Source organism: Ziziphus jujuba, chromosome 1 (assembly GCF_031755915.1).
Source record: "Ziziphus jujuba cultivar Dongzao chromosome 1, ASM3175591v1".
In the NCBI taxonomy this organism is placed as follows: domain Eukaryota; kingdom Viridiplantae; phylum Streptophyta; class Magnoliopsida; order Rosales; family Rhamnaceae; genus Ziziphus; species Ziziphus jujuba.
This window is the reverse complement of record NC_083379.1, coordinates 11,998,973-12,013,464: the sequence shown is the minus strand read 5'-3', so window position 1 is coordinate 12,013,464 and position 14,492 is coordinate 11,998,973. Positions and strand designations below refer to the sequence as shown.

General features: G+C 33.5%; 2 protein-coding genes across 2 annotated transcripts; both read left to right on the top strand.

The window, feature by feature from the left end:
* Window positions 1-1,082: 1,082 nt before the first annotated feature.
* LOC107417779 (probable receptor-like protein kinase At1g30570) lies at window positions 1,083-4,703 on the top strand. The gene has a single exon (XM_016026424.4). The coding sequence runs from the start codon at window positions 1,923-1,925 to the stop codon at window positions 4,524-4,526; it is 2,604 nt and encodes an 867-aa protein (XP_015881910.3). The 5' UTR covers window positions 1,083-1,922; the 3' UTR covers window positions 4,527-4,703.
* A 1,643-nt stretch (window positions 4,704-6,346) lies between these two features.
* LOC107417738 (uncharacterized) lies at window positions 6,347-12,731 on the top strand. The gene is made up of 7 exons (XM_016026375.4): window positions 6,347-6,822; window positions 8,333-8,480; window positions 9,944-10,132; window positions 10,845-10,973; window positions 11,270-11,439; window positions 11,733-11,863; window positions 12,395-12,731. The coding sequence occupies exons 1-7, from the start codon at window positions 6,609-6,611 to the stop codon at window positions 12,470-12,472; spliced, it is 1,059 nt and encodes a 352-aa protein (XP_015881861.4). The 5' UTR covers window positions 6,347-6,608; the 3' UTR covers window positions 12,473-12,731.
* Window positions 12,732-14,492: the final 1,761 nt, after the last annotated feature.

Here is a 14,492-nt window from a genome sequence, read left to right as displayed (position 1 = left end):
GAAAATTATCTGTTCCAAATATCAAAACTAAATCAAATATATGCATGAAACAAATAATATATATTCAGTAAACTGAGCACTCAAAAATAATTATATTTACATAAAGAACTAAGGAGCAATAAGATAAAGGAATGGACATAAATACTATTGGAAAGAGAATTCTGTATGATATTTTAAATTATAGTTAACATGTGACATAGAAAATAACGAAAAATTTTCTTTGTTTCCCACAACCTATATACAGGCTACAAGTGCGTTGTACTGACTGTTTTGGAAATATTAATTTAACATTTTTTGTTTAAAATTTAGGTCCAAATACCAGGCTTGATTGCATTGGGGTTTGTAGAAATTGCATTTAGGGGTAAGAGATGCTGTGTACATATTACACATGTTCAGATTTTGACCTCATAACATTTCTTTAATGTGGATTGAATCTCAAAGCCTGCGTTTGTGAATACCAACAATATATTATAACCTCATTTAAGTATTTGTATGGTTCTAAAAACTTGTAAAGTCCAATTAAATTCAAATTAAAATTTTCCCTTGGAAACAATCTAGTATCAAAATCAATATTTTAAGGAATATTGGAAAATTTGAATCTCTTCAGTTTCAAAAAAAAAAAAAATGTTTAAGAAAAAATAAATTATATTAACTCAAACAAAACAATCTAATTAAACTATGAAAGCTCACAGGCTCTGTGATGCATAACAGAATTCTAAATTGTTGACCAACATATTCATGATTCATGAACCAGGGTCCATGAATGAGCTCATAGCAGTGATACAAGGACTTCTCAAAGGATACTATTGGTACGGAAAGAGGAAAGACAAGGTACAGGTTTTGTAATAATTGGAAAGTGAGGGGTAATTCCGGAATAACAAAAACAAGAATAATTGTATACTGTTGATTATCTTCCAGGCAGATGCATGTGACCCACCTCAAAATAATGGAGCCCCATTTCTGGCAGCCAACCACATCCAATCTTACTCACTCTCCTTAAAATTTTAAATAAATGCATAATAAAAAAAAAAAAATATATATATATATATATAGAGATATATATATATATTTATATAATAGGTACGAAAAAGTAAACAAAACTTGCATATCATAAAGAAATGGCATCTGTTACAGCGGTTACATTAAAAATTAAAATAAAGTACAAATTTAATAGTGTCAGATTCTTGGCTGTTTTGTAAAACATACAAAAAAAATAAAAATAAAAAAAAGCAAAGATGAGATGATCTTTTTCCCAATCTGTTTCCAACAACCCATGTTCCTATCTTCTCATTTCCTGTTTTCTAATTCATTGAGAACCACATTTCAGAAGCATCACCAATCTTTTGTATTTTTATTATTTTATTTTTCTGAATTTTGAGACTCACTGGTAAGGAAAGTTGTCATCTTTGAGTCAATCATATTCCTTTGCCATCTTTTTCTGTTTCTCTCTCTGTTGTCAGAAATCCTGGGTATCTTCTTGTTTTGGATCTGCAAGTTATCTGGGTGTGTTCGGAAATATTGGAGGGAGATTGATTGAAGAACAAAGTTGCTGATTTCGCATTCATGGCCAGCTTTCCTAGAAACTCAAATACATAAGAGTTTGGCGTGATGAAGGTAACTTGATGTTTCTGCTAGAGTATGAAAGTTTGTTGTTCAAGTTGTTGAGACACCTAGAAACCTGCGTTGTTCTATAAAATCTGAGATGTTGTTTGGTAGACTGGAAATCATGGTCAAAACTCTTGGAGATGAGAAGTTGTTGCTGTGATTTAGGAGTTGGGGTTTTCATGCTTTTCGCGCATATTGTGCTTGCTTGAATGCTGGTTTGTTCTTTGTTTTTCATTGGGTGGTTGTTGTTTTGAAATTGGGAGGTTTCCCATTTTGCTTTCAAAAGAATATAGAAGAAATCTAGAGGAATTTTGTCGATGGAGAAGTTTCAAGGTTGGGAATTCTTTCTTATGCTCGTTCTGGGTGTTTTCTTTGTGTTTGTGGAAACTGGAGAAGCTCAAACAAGGTCGTTCTTGATAAACTGTGGTGCAAATTCCAGTGTTAATGTGGATGGTAGGAAATGGGTCGGTGACTTGGCCCCTGATAACAATCTCACTCTCAGTTCCTCTGGCATTGCTGCTTCCACTGATACATTAAGTGGTAAATCCGACTTTGATTCACTCTACAAAACTGCTCGGATTTTCACTGAGGGTTTGAACTACACATTTCAAGGAATTCAGGGTGATTATTTTGTTAGGCTCCATTTCTGTCCCTTTTCCTTTGACAATTACAATGTCAATGAATCTTCATTTGATGTTATGGCAAATGGTCTAAAGCTGGTGTCCGAATTCAATGTCCCTGCTGAGATTTCACACAAGAATATGAACTTCAATTCTAGTTCTTTTTCTTTGATTAAAGAGTATATTCTACCCGTTTCATCAAATGTGCTTGTTATGGAATTCATCCCAGCTAAAGAATCATTTGGGTTTGTAAATGCTCTCGAGATTGTCCCCGTGAGTGATGATCTCTTTGAAGAGTCCGTTGGTGAAGTGGGTGGCGGTAATGTGAATCTGAGTTTGGGTGGGCGGGGGATTGAAACTATGTATAGGTTGAATGTTGGGGGTCCTGATATCAAACCCAATGAGGATTCAGATCTTTGGAGAACATGGGAAGTGGATTCCAGCTACATGATCACAGCGAGTGCGGGGGAGGAGATTAAGAGCAGTTCTAACATTACTTACTCGTCCATGAATGACTCTATGGTGGCTCCTCTAATTGTGTATGAAACTGCAAGAACTATGTCCAATAATGAAATCTTGGATAAAAGGTTCAACATGTCATGGAAATTTGAAGTGCATCCTGATTTTGATTATTTGGTTCGATTACATTTCTGCGAGCTAGTTTATGATAAGCCAAACCAGAGGACATTCAGAATCTACATAAACAACAGGACTGCAGCAGATAACTATGATGTTTATGTGCGAGCAGGAGGGAAGAACAAGGCATATCATAAGGATTTTGTTGATGCAGTGTCTTCAAAATTCGACACGCTTTGGATTCAATTGGGTCCTGACACCGCAGCTGGTGCTGCAGCAACTGATGCTCTCTTGAATGGTCTGGAGGTATTCAAGCTGAGTCGAAATGGAAATCTTGCCTATGTAGATAGATATGATTCAGGTGGGACTTCATCACACAGTTCAAAATCTTGGATTCTTTGGGTAGGCATTGGAGCAGGTGTGGCTTCTGTTGTTATTCTTGCCTCTGTAGTTACTTTCATATTTTATTTTTGCAAAAGCCGGAGAAGTAAATCAAGTGGCACCAAAGATAATCCTTCTGGGTGGCGGCCACTATTCCTTCATGGATCCATTCTAAACAGCACTGCTAATGCCAAGGGATCAGGACGGACCCAGAATCCATCAACATGGTCGATAGCCTCTACTAGAGTTTGCAAGCGGTTTACATTATCTGAGATTCGTGTAGCAACGAATAATTTTGATGAAAGTTTAGTGATTGGAGTTGGAGGCTTTGGCAAGGTGTACAAAGGGGAGACAGATGATGGCACCCTTGCAGCGATCAAGCGGGCCAACCCACAATCTGATCAAGGTCTCTCTGAGTTTGAAACGGAGATTGAGATGCTTTCCAAGCTCAGGCATAGACATCTCGTCTCCATGATTGGGTTCTGTGAAGAACAAAATGAGATGATCTTGGTTTACGAATATATGGCAAATGGCACTCTTAGAAGTCATCTCTTTGGGAGTGATCTCCCACCTTTAAGTTGGAAGCAAAGATTAGAAGCATGCATTGGTGCTGCTAGAGGGCTTCATTACCTGCATACCGGAGCAGAGAGGGGAATAATCCACAGGGATGTTAAGACAACTAACATACTCTTGGATGAAAATTTTGTGGCGAAAATGTCTGATTTCGGGTTGTCAAAAACTGGCCCTGCTTTGGATCACACCCATGTCAGTACTGCAGTAAAAGGAAGCTTTGGATATCTAGATCCTGAATATTTCCGAAGACAGCAGTTGACAGAGAAATCTGATGTCTACTCTTTCGGTGTTGTGCTGTTTGAAGTTGTCTGTGCTCGAGCTGTTATAAATCCAACGTTGCCTAAAGATCAAATTAATCTTGCAGAATGGGCAATGAGGTGGCAACGGCAGAGATCACTAGAAACCATCATTGACCCACGTCTCAAAGGAAACTACTCTCCAGAGTCATTGAAGAAGTTTGGAGAGATAGCAGAAAAGTGTATAGCTGATGAGGGGAAGACGAGGCCAACAATGGGAGAAGTTCTATGGCACTTGGAGTACGTCTTGCAGCTTCACGAAGCTTGGATGCGTGGTAACACAGGGGAAAGTACCTTCTCAAGCAGTCAGGCTTTGGGGGGCAAAGATGAAAGAGAAGCGGAAGAGAGACACAGACCCAGCAGTATAGATGAAGAGACTGGTTTTGAAGAAAGGATTATAGCAAGGAGAATTAGTGAATTGGATGCTACGTCTGAAGTTGAGCTATCACAGCAGACTTACCTTCATGAACAGTGAGGTCTAGGAAATGTATTCTATGAGATTTGCCTTACAAATTCTTTCAAATTTGTTTAATCAAATTTTTATATGAACCTTATTTTTTTTTCTGTTATATAAATTTCTACCTAGATTTGAAACATAATTATTTCATTGTATGATAGCCTAATTTGTTTGTTCAATCGGGGGTTTTCAGTCTGGACTCTTGGCATTCTTTCTCAAAATCACTTATGACATGTAGTTGCTTTTTGCTGTTTTACAGCCATTGCTTTTGTAACCATACCTTTGAAGTTGTTGTGGGAAAATTGTTTTAGACTATTAATTTTCAAGCCATGTGTTTGTTTATATAATTCATTCAGTAGTGTAATGAAGCATACATTCTAGTGAGCTCTTCATCCATGAATTCCTGATTCTTGTTTGTTTTATCATATTAGTCTAGAAATATGTATATTTTTTCTGAACTATGCTAAGGTAATTCCTCATGAGAGATCATAACTTTCATACTATCACCAATAAAATAATATACTACATATGTATTCAAAAAATAATATTATTATTAACAACCCCAAATAGCTATTTATGGTATTTTGATAGACAATTTTTTTTTTTTTTAAGTCAAATTGAGAGACAAATTTTATATCCTAAAAATTAATTTTCAACGTATAATGCATAAGTTTTCAACATATATTACAAAATATAGTAACATGCTAAGTGCTAATATTACACATTTACAGAACAAATAATGGTTTTAACAATACCTCTATAAATTCAGTAAACCTTATACAATTAAATAATGACATTTATACATCATTGACACACCTTAGATATATTATGCATCATAGATATCTGACGTCCACTCTATCAGTAGGTACCATACTAATACTCCAATATTTTAAATATTAAAAACTCTTTCTTTTTATTTCTTTTTTATTTTTAAAAGTATATTTATCAAAAGGTTCTACTTAAAACTGATTTTTCCTTAGAATAGTAAGCATTAAGCAATGATTGTTTTTTTTTCTATCCTAAATACAATTTACTCGAACCTAATAATTTTGACACTTTGTTCACTTTAATTCAGTTGATAACAGGTAATGTTATATGCATAGACTAGTTTATCAAATTATTTATTAAGTATATATATATATATATATTAATTAACATATTACTATAATTTAGATAGAAATTAGTCAATTTTTAAAGAGATTAATGAAATTAAGCATGTATATTTAGTAAAAAATTTGATAGTTTACTCTAGAATCATTCTTGATAACAAGTGTTTAACACGTTAAAAATAAAATATAAAAGATTCTATGAAATTCAGAAGCAAAATGCAAAATATTCGTAGTTTAGAAGACCAAGTATTACATATTATAAAAAGAAAGTAGTGACTTTTTTTCTTTTTTGGTGAAAAACTGAAAAAGACGGTAATAATTTATGTTACCATTTAAAAAGGAAAATCATATCAATTGGATAGGAAAAATGATATAAAAATAATACTTATATGGTTAAATTTTTAAAATTTATAGAAAGTTAATTAAAAAAAAAAGAATTGGATAGGAAAAATGATATAAAAATAATACTTATATGGTTAAATTTTTAAAATTTATAGAAAGTTAATTAAAAAAAAAAGAATTGGATAGGAAAAATGATATAAAAATAATACTTATATGGTTAAATTTTTAAAATTTATAGAAAGTTAATTAAAAAAAAAAAGACTTTTTTTTTTGGGTTTGTTTGTCCAATATGTGATAAGGGAATAGCATTTCTTTTTGGTGAACTGATAAAGTACATAGCATCTAGACTAGACTTTGCCGCAGCATCACATTCAAAATGTAAAAATCTATGGTGGGATCTCCCAAAACCCTTATAAGAAAATGTAAGAGCAAACGTGTGACCAAAAAAAAACAGAACCTTAATTGGTCAAAATTTTGAACGTGGCACTTGCTGATTGGCAAACTGAACAATCGGTGACGCACTTTACGGGAAAATCTTTCAAGATTTTCCATCTATTTTTCCCTCCTTCCCTCCTCTCTCTCTCTCTCTCTCTCTCTCTCTCTGTGGGTAATCTTTTTGGTTCTCACTTTTCTCTCGCACTCTCAAACCATGAATTCGCAGAAATGGGGATGTGGGGAAGGTGAAGCGCATGAAAATGGACATGGGTCCCAATTCCTCCTGGGTTTGGACGGCGGAGCAACCTCCACTGTCTGTGTATGTATGCCGTTGTTCCCATTCTCCGACGACCCCAACAACCTTCCCGACCCTCTTCCCATTCTCGCTCGTTCTGTTGCCGGTTGCTCTAATCACAATAGTGTTGGAGGTCAGTTTGTCCTCTTTTTCTTTATATTATTTGTTTGATCAATTTTTTTTTTTTTTTTCTGTGTAGAATTCTCAATTTTTCTTTCTTGGTGTTCTGGATTTTTGTGTTAGTGCTGTTGCTTAGTGATTAGTACTCATGCTAATTTTTATGACTACCCAAGTGCTGATTTTTGTCTGAATTTCCTAATTCTTCCATTAATATTGGAGTGCATGAATATTCTTGCATTTGCATTGAATACAATCAGGTTTCTAGCTTGCTTAATATTTACTCGATTGATTTTCCCAGCTTACTTAATGTTTACTCGATTAATTTTTCTTACTGAATCTTTTATTTTGGTTAGCTTTCTAATTGAGCTAAAGCAGTAGTTATCTTTTCCCACCATTTTTCTTCCCTTTCATTTATTTATTTTTTAAAACATCCCTAAATTTGAATTACCTTTACATGTGCAAAAGTTTATTTATTATTTATTTATTTATTTATTTTAAATAATGTTTCTTTCATATTAATTTTTTATTTGTTTTGTATTGAATCCTGAAACACCCGTTTTACTTTGGCATGCTGAAACCAATTTTGTGAACTAAGAGGAGAGGAGGAGGAGGAGGAGGGGGGGGGGGGGGGGGGGGGGGGAGATTGTTGGAGAGCTCAAATCAATTTAGCTTTATTGGCCAACATGGTCTTAAATAGAACTTAAATATGTTTCCCTGAATTTCGTCTGGACTTTGGTATCATCTTTCTGCCTTTCAGTTTCATTAATGGAGGATATGCATAATCCTTTATTCATTTTCCTTTCATCCTTGATTGTGGTAATCTTGTTTTAGTCACATTTTTCATTCTCTACGGTACTTATGTATCGTGGTTGAACTGTCTTCCAATCCAGTACTTGACATTGATATCCCAAAATCTTAAATGTGGTATTTCTGTTTTTCCGAGGTGTTTTCCTTGTAAGAACAATTGTTTTTCAATGCTTCCACTTTGTGAATCCTATCCAAGACAGATATCGAGTAGTTGCATCGCTCATATTTTGGTCATCAATTGTTTTTGTTTATTGTTTCTTATCCTTATATTTGGGATAATAGAACGTTGGCTGTTCTCCTATGTTGTAAGTTCTAACACGAGTAAATACTCCTTTGAAGGCAGATATGTTTGACCAATTTTCATCTGGATGATATGATTCTCTGTCATTTTTTGGGGATGCCCGCACAGAGACTGTATATTTTGTCTTTGAGAAAATGTGAGTTGTTTTTTTTTGCTATGATCTGCCAATTCCATCACTTTTACTTTTATTTTTAGATTTTAAAGAATCTAGGATTTCTGTTGATGAAGCAGGAAATTTTCTTTGTGTTGCTTTTCTTTCTAGTAAAAGTTCCACAAAACCTTTAAATTGAGAAAGTATGTTTCTTTTATCTTTAGTGAGCATAATTTCTCATGTTGTATTGAAAAAGATTCACAGGAATACTAATATTCAATTGCTTATTTTGATTTATTCTTTTATTTTTGTTTTAATCTACAGAAACTGCTGCCAGGCTTACACTGGAACAGGTTATAACCGAGGCCCTTTCAAAATCAGGTGCAGATCTATGTGCTGTTTGTGCTGTTTGTTTAGGTGTCTCTGGTGTTAACCATCCAACAGATCAAGAAAGGATACTAACTTGGCTGAGGTTCGGTTTCTAGAAGCCTTTTGGAACGTTTTTCTGTCAAAATAATTGCCATTTAGTTGTATATGCATCATGTCCCTCCCTACTTCTCAAACATTACTTTTGTTCTGAAGATTCAGATTCTAAGGTGGTTGCACTTATTCCCAAGTTAAAAGACCTAGAATAGTCTTGTTTGATGTTAGAGAACTAGTGTTCCTAGAACATCAAGTTTACATGAGATATACTTAAAAGTCAAATGGCACACTTAATTATAAGCAAGTTCTTCCTAAGACCTCCAGCTTCAGTATTTTATTATGGAAAATGACTATTCTGGATGTCTTGAAGCCTCCTAATTTGATTCTGTGCAAATTTACATAGTAATAAAATTGTGGCATTGTTCTGCTTTGACTGTAATTCCTTCTTCACTACATATGTGTTAGATGTCGTGAAAAAGGTTAATAAAGCAATTGGGTGTGATAGCATATGCTGTGAAGTCTTGAGCTTATTTTATAAGCTAAAATGGAGGAAATTCAAAGACTTGCATTTTAAAATTACTCTTACTATTCTGGATGCTGTGAGGGTTTTTATATTTTTGAAGTTGTTCACATGATTCATCTTTAGTTTGTAGTATTCAGTTCGATCTTCTTGATAATTTTTATTGTATCATGTTACACAGATGACCTCAAGCAATTGAAAATATAGGGCTGTATATCAATTCAAAATGAAATAACGATTCTAGTGTTGCCTGAAAATAGTGTACAGAATAGGGTATTCAGGCTTTGTTGATGGTTTACTGTTTTCATGTGGATTTTGTATGTTGCTCATTTGGGCATTTGCAAAGAGGAATACTTGTTAAGTAGCTGTTTAATGGGTAATGGAAGAATGTCGCATTACTTTCATGGGAAGCTTTAAGTATCAAACGTTGATCCAATTGTTGATTAATTTACTTTTTCTTAGGTGCTTCCAGTTCTTGCTTTTATAGGGTTAAGCAAGTGCTGATTTAGATCATTTTTACATTGCAAAAGTGAGACCTAGAAATTATACTTTTCTATTTTGCTTGCTTCTTTCTATTTTAGTTGGAACTCCAAGTCCCAAATAGGGAAGTCTTCTTTAAGAGGGACATTATCCTAACAAAAAATAAAGAAGATAAAATTTGGTTATGGTGATAAAGATGATTTTGATGCCTTGTTTACGAGAGTATTTAAGAATCAAGAAGTGAAAGTTAAGTTTCTTGATCTTAAGCTCCTTAGTTGTTCAATGCAGTTAAATATGGAAAATAGTGATGCTATGAGTGACTTTTTACTACATTGTTTTTGTCAAGACCCAGATACGTTATTGTTTATGGTGTTCAATTAGAAAGCAGGTTATATACATGTCTGATTATCACAGCATAGCTTACTAAAAAAATTCAGTGGAATTTTGTCCCTTAAAGATGTTGGTGCAGATTGCCTAGTAACTTCTTTGGACTTTTTTTGTTTTTTTTTCAGGGAAATGTTCCCTAGCCATGTAAAACTATATGTTCAAAATGATGCTGTTGCAGCTATGGCAAGTGGGACGATGGGGAAACTTCATGGATGTGTATTAGTTTCTGGTACAGGGACTATTTCATATGGATTTGCTGATGGTAAAGAAGCTCGGGCTGCAGGTGCGGGGCCTATCTTGGGTGATTGGGGGAGGTATGTGCAAAGTGCAGACATTTTTTATGCACTTGCCATTTAGTTTAGTGGTATACATAATGAGGATATGCTACATTTCTTTAAATATACATCCTAATTGATAGGAAGCTTTTGCAATTTTGAATAATTTTTTTATCTTATCCAAATGACCAGGAAATAGCAGGAAGAGGAAAAAAAAGAGGAAAGTTCTAGAAAACCACAATATAAATTTGATGTCTATTGGTTTTTCACGAGCATGTAGGCAGTAATTGATTGCTTAATTCTCTGAAGTTCTTTCATCTAGCAAAATAGCCGGCAAAATATTTGAAAAGGTCATTCACAATTTGCTACTATAGCCCTATAATTGTGGGATGAGTTATGAACAATGGCATGATGAACAACAGTTATCAGATAAACAAGTGAGATTGGTTGCAATAATTTGATTAGAATATTGATAGCCATGTTCATTCACTTTGTGAGGTAGTGTGTATCTTGTAGACCAAAGTAAGATTATTATGTATGAATCTGGCAGACTTACTGTGAGTCATAAGCTAATATCCAATTAGGAAACAAACTTATATGAAACAGTGAAGAAATTTTACAAGCTGTAGCATAAAATGGAAACTTTTATTTGGAGTCTCCACATTATCTTCTCATGAAAAGAAATATATTTTTGCATGCTTTCTGAATTTTCACTAGAAATTTGATCAATAGTAAATGTTATAACTTGCAGTGGTTATGGGATTGCTGCACGAGCATTGACTGCAGTAATGAGGGCTCATGATGGTCGTGGTTCAAAGACAATGCTCACAACTAGAATCTTGAAGGCTTTAGCTCTTTCCTCTCCTGATGAAATCATTGGGTATGTCTGTGTTTAAATTAAAGGCAGCAGTTCTCATTTTACCACTGGTTTAGGGTGGTTTCTGGGTCATTGACAACTTGCTTAGATGAACAATATTAATTTGGCATATATCAACTAAGTTCTTTTTCAAAGATTGAAATCAATCTTATTATTGTTGTCATAATTAGATTTCTATTAAACCTTAGAAATTTTAAAATATGGGAAACTGGTTATGTTTGCTTGAATATAGTGCCATGCATTCTATTTCGGATGTTGGAATGGGTTTTAATACTGACTTTAGTGTCACATCAATTTAGGTGGACTTATGCCGATCCGTCTTGGGCACGTATTGCAGCACTTGTTCCTGAAGTAGTTTCATGTGCAGAAGCTGGAGATCAAATTGCTAATGAAATTCTAGTTGATGCTGTACAGGAATTGACCATAAGCGTAAAAGCTGTCGTTGAAAGGCTTAACTTGTGTGGTGAAGGTGCTCAATTAATTTTACTGTTGTAAAATGTATAGTTTTCTTATCACATAAATAACAACATAAACTGTTTTATTGAATATCGATTAATTTTGTTATTATTATTATTATTATTATTATTATTATTATTTTCCTACCTCTATTAAGGAATAGAAGTTCAGTCTATAAACTCAAAATCTGAAATTGCATCGCAATTTATAATGTTTTTGATGGAGTGGTATGATGGCACCACATTTGTATTTCTTCATTTTTTTGATCAAGACCTCTTAAAGGTGCATATTGAATTTTGATTGCAGATGGAAGTGCTTCATTCCCCGTTGTTATGGTGGGTGGTGTTCTTGAAGGCAACAAGGGTTGGGATATAGGAAACGAAGTTATAAATTCTATCCAGAAACTCTTCCCTGGTGCTCATCCAGAAAGTCCAAAGGTGATGATTTTCTTACTCTTAACATTATAAACTTACCATTACTTTTTAAACAAATTGCATTCACTGTTTCCTGGGCTTGTTTACTTTTATTGTCATTATTTTGTTTTATGTCTTCCTCTCCTTAAAATCATAGATCACAGTGAAGTTTTTGTTAATTTTGGGTGATGAGATTTTAGGCATATTGATATCTGTGCGTTAAGATTTGGTGGTTGTGCATGTTTAGTTTTTAGATAGATTGTGTATGTGAATCGATGGCCTGTCTTTGGTGTGGCTGCCTTGGAACCAACATCGATATCAGTAGTAAGTTACTAATAAATGAGAATACTCTGAAGTTGATTATTTTATTCCTTATTCTTTTTCCTTTTTTTGGTTCTTTTTAATCTTTACTTAAACATGGGGTAATATTCTTTTCTACTATTCAATTTGTGATAGGATATTGCTGGTGATATGCTACACTCTTTCTTTTCTTTTGTTTTTTTCCTTGGTTCTTTTGAGATTAGAGAAATGACCCAAAAGTTTTGAAATCTGCAGGTAGAGCCTGCCATTGGGGCAGCATTGCTGGCCTGGAATTTCTTGATGAAGGAATCTGAAGGGGATAACCATCATTGACCCAAGCTGATCTGATTCAAGTGTTTGACTGTACAGTTGGAAATGCTAGAAAGATGAAGAATATTTGTAATGGAAAAAAAATATATAAATATATATATTTAATTCTTGTGGAAGTGGCTTTTATACCAAAAAGAAAAAAGGGAAAAAAAGAAGAAGACCAGTATGGTATAAAGAGATGTTAACATATTAATAAACAAAATTTTAAAATGTGATAAGATGAATCAATATCAAAGGTTTAATCTGTTTTTTAGTCTGAACATATTTTTTTTCATTTCAATTATCTTTGGAGTCTGAATTCCACCAAGGTAAGAAAAAGAAAACTAGGCCCTCAAATGCTTTCATGAAAAGTTCTTAAAAGCTTTTAAGGTACATTTTCTTTTATCACAGGCTAAATTCCACTAGTTTTATGCCCAACAACTAAAAATCCGAAGCCACACAGGGTGAATGTCTTTTGAGATTTTTTGTCATGATTCATCAGAAAAGGAGTATAATTCTTAGGAGCCAAGAAAAAGCTAGAAAGAGGAGAGAGCCATCTTTTTTAACTGACTTGGCCATCATACAGGAAGCCTAGGATTCCACCAAAATTTTACAGTCAAAAGCTGGCCATCTGCTTTTAGGAAAAATAATAATTTAGTACCATGTCAAAGTTGTGGTCTCAATCCTTGATTAACCACCCAAAATCCCCCAACCTGAGTGAAGTTTCTTTTTCTTTTTGGCTTTTTCTTTTTAGTTGGTATGTTTTATAAGGAAAATATTTTATATGGATCCCTGAGTGGTCATTAAACAAAATAGTAATTAAAGTTTCATTTTTTCCATTCAATATTTATTTGGACGTGCTAGAAAGATGAAGAATATTTGTAATGGGGTACATATATATATATATATATATAATTCTTGTGCAAGTGTCTTTTATACCCAAAAAAAAAATAAAAAAAAAATGAACATTATGGTATGAAGAGATGTTAACAGATTCATTAACAAAATTTTAAAATGTGATAAGATGAATAAATATCAAAGGTTTAATCTGTTTTTTAGTCTGAACATATATTGTTTCATTTCAATTATCCTTGGAGTCTGAATTCCACTAAGGTAAGAAAAAGAAAACTAGAACCTCAAATGCTTTCATGAAAAGCTCGTAAAAGCTTCTAAGATACATTTTCTTTTATCACAGGCTAAATTCCACTAGTTTTATGTCCAACAACCAAAACTCAGAAGCCACATAGAGTGAATGTCTTTTGAGATTCATGACTCATCAGAAAAGGAGCATAATTCTTGGGAGTCAAGAAAAAGCTCGAAACAAGAGAGAGCCATCTTTTTAACTGACGTGACCATCGTATAGGAAGCCTAGGATTCTACCAAATTTTTACCGTCGAAAGCTGGCCTTTGCTTTTAGGAAAAATAATAATTTAATACTATATCAAAGTTGTGATCCCAATCCCTGATCACCCACCCAAAATCCCCCAAGTGAAGTTTCTTTTTCTTTTTTGTTGGTATGTTTTATAAGGACAATACTTTATATGGATCTTTGAGTGGTCATTTAACAAAATAGTAATTAAATTTTTATTTTCTCCATTCAATAATTATTTATAGTAGTTGAGTGATTTGTTAACCACTTTTCCCCTCCTTTTGGGTTCACAATTTGCATGCACAAGCATATTAATCAACTTCTCTATCTCTTTTTGTTTTGGGAACCAATTTTGTATTTCAATGTGAAATAAACTACGTATCCATTTTGTTGGATTTAGCATTTGAAGAATCTATAGACAGCCTCCACTTTACATTTTTCTAGAGAAAAATAAGCATATAAAACAATAGGAAAATGTGTTTATACGAAAATATTTATACATATTTATACAAAAACTCTTTACTATTTATCATTTGTTCTTTGCAAGTGTCCACTTTAATGACAAGTTATGATCACACACATCACCAAATCTGATTGTTGAAATTTTCAGCTATGGAGTTGATTAATATATGTATACAACTGTACGAACATGAACTTTTAGGTCATGATTTTCTC

Coding starts and splice junctions, on each gene's coding strand:
- LOC107417779 (XM_016026424.4), top strand. CDS start 1,923: ATGGAGAAGTTTCAAGGTTGGGAATTCTTTCTTATGCTCGTTCTGGGT.
- LOC107417738 (XM_016026375.4), top strand. CDS start 6,609: ATGAATTCGCAGAAATGGGGATGTGGGGAAGGTGAAGCGCATGAAAAT. Junction 10,133..10,844: donor ATCTTGGGTGATTGGGGGAG/GTATGTGCAAAG, acceptor TATAACTTGCAG/TGGTTATGGGATTGCTGCAC. Junction 11,864..12,394: donor CTCATCCAGAAAGTCCAAAG/GTGATGATTTTC, acceptor TGAAATCTGCAG/GTAGAGCCTGCCATTGGGGC.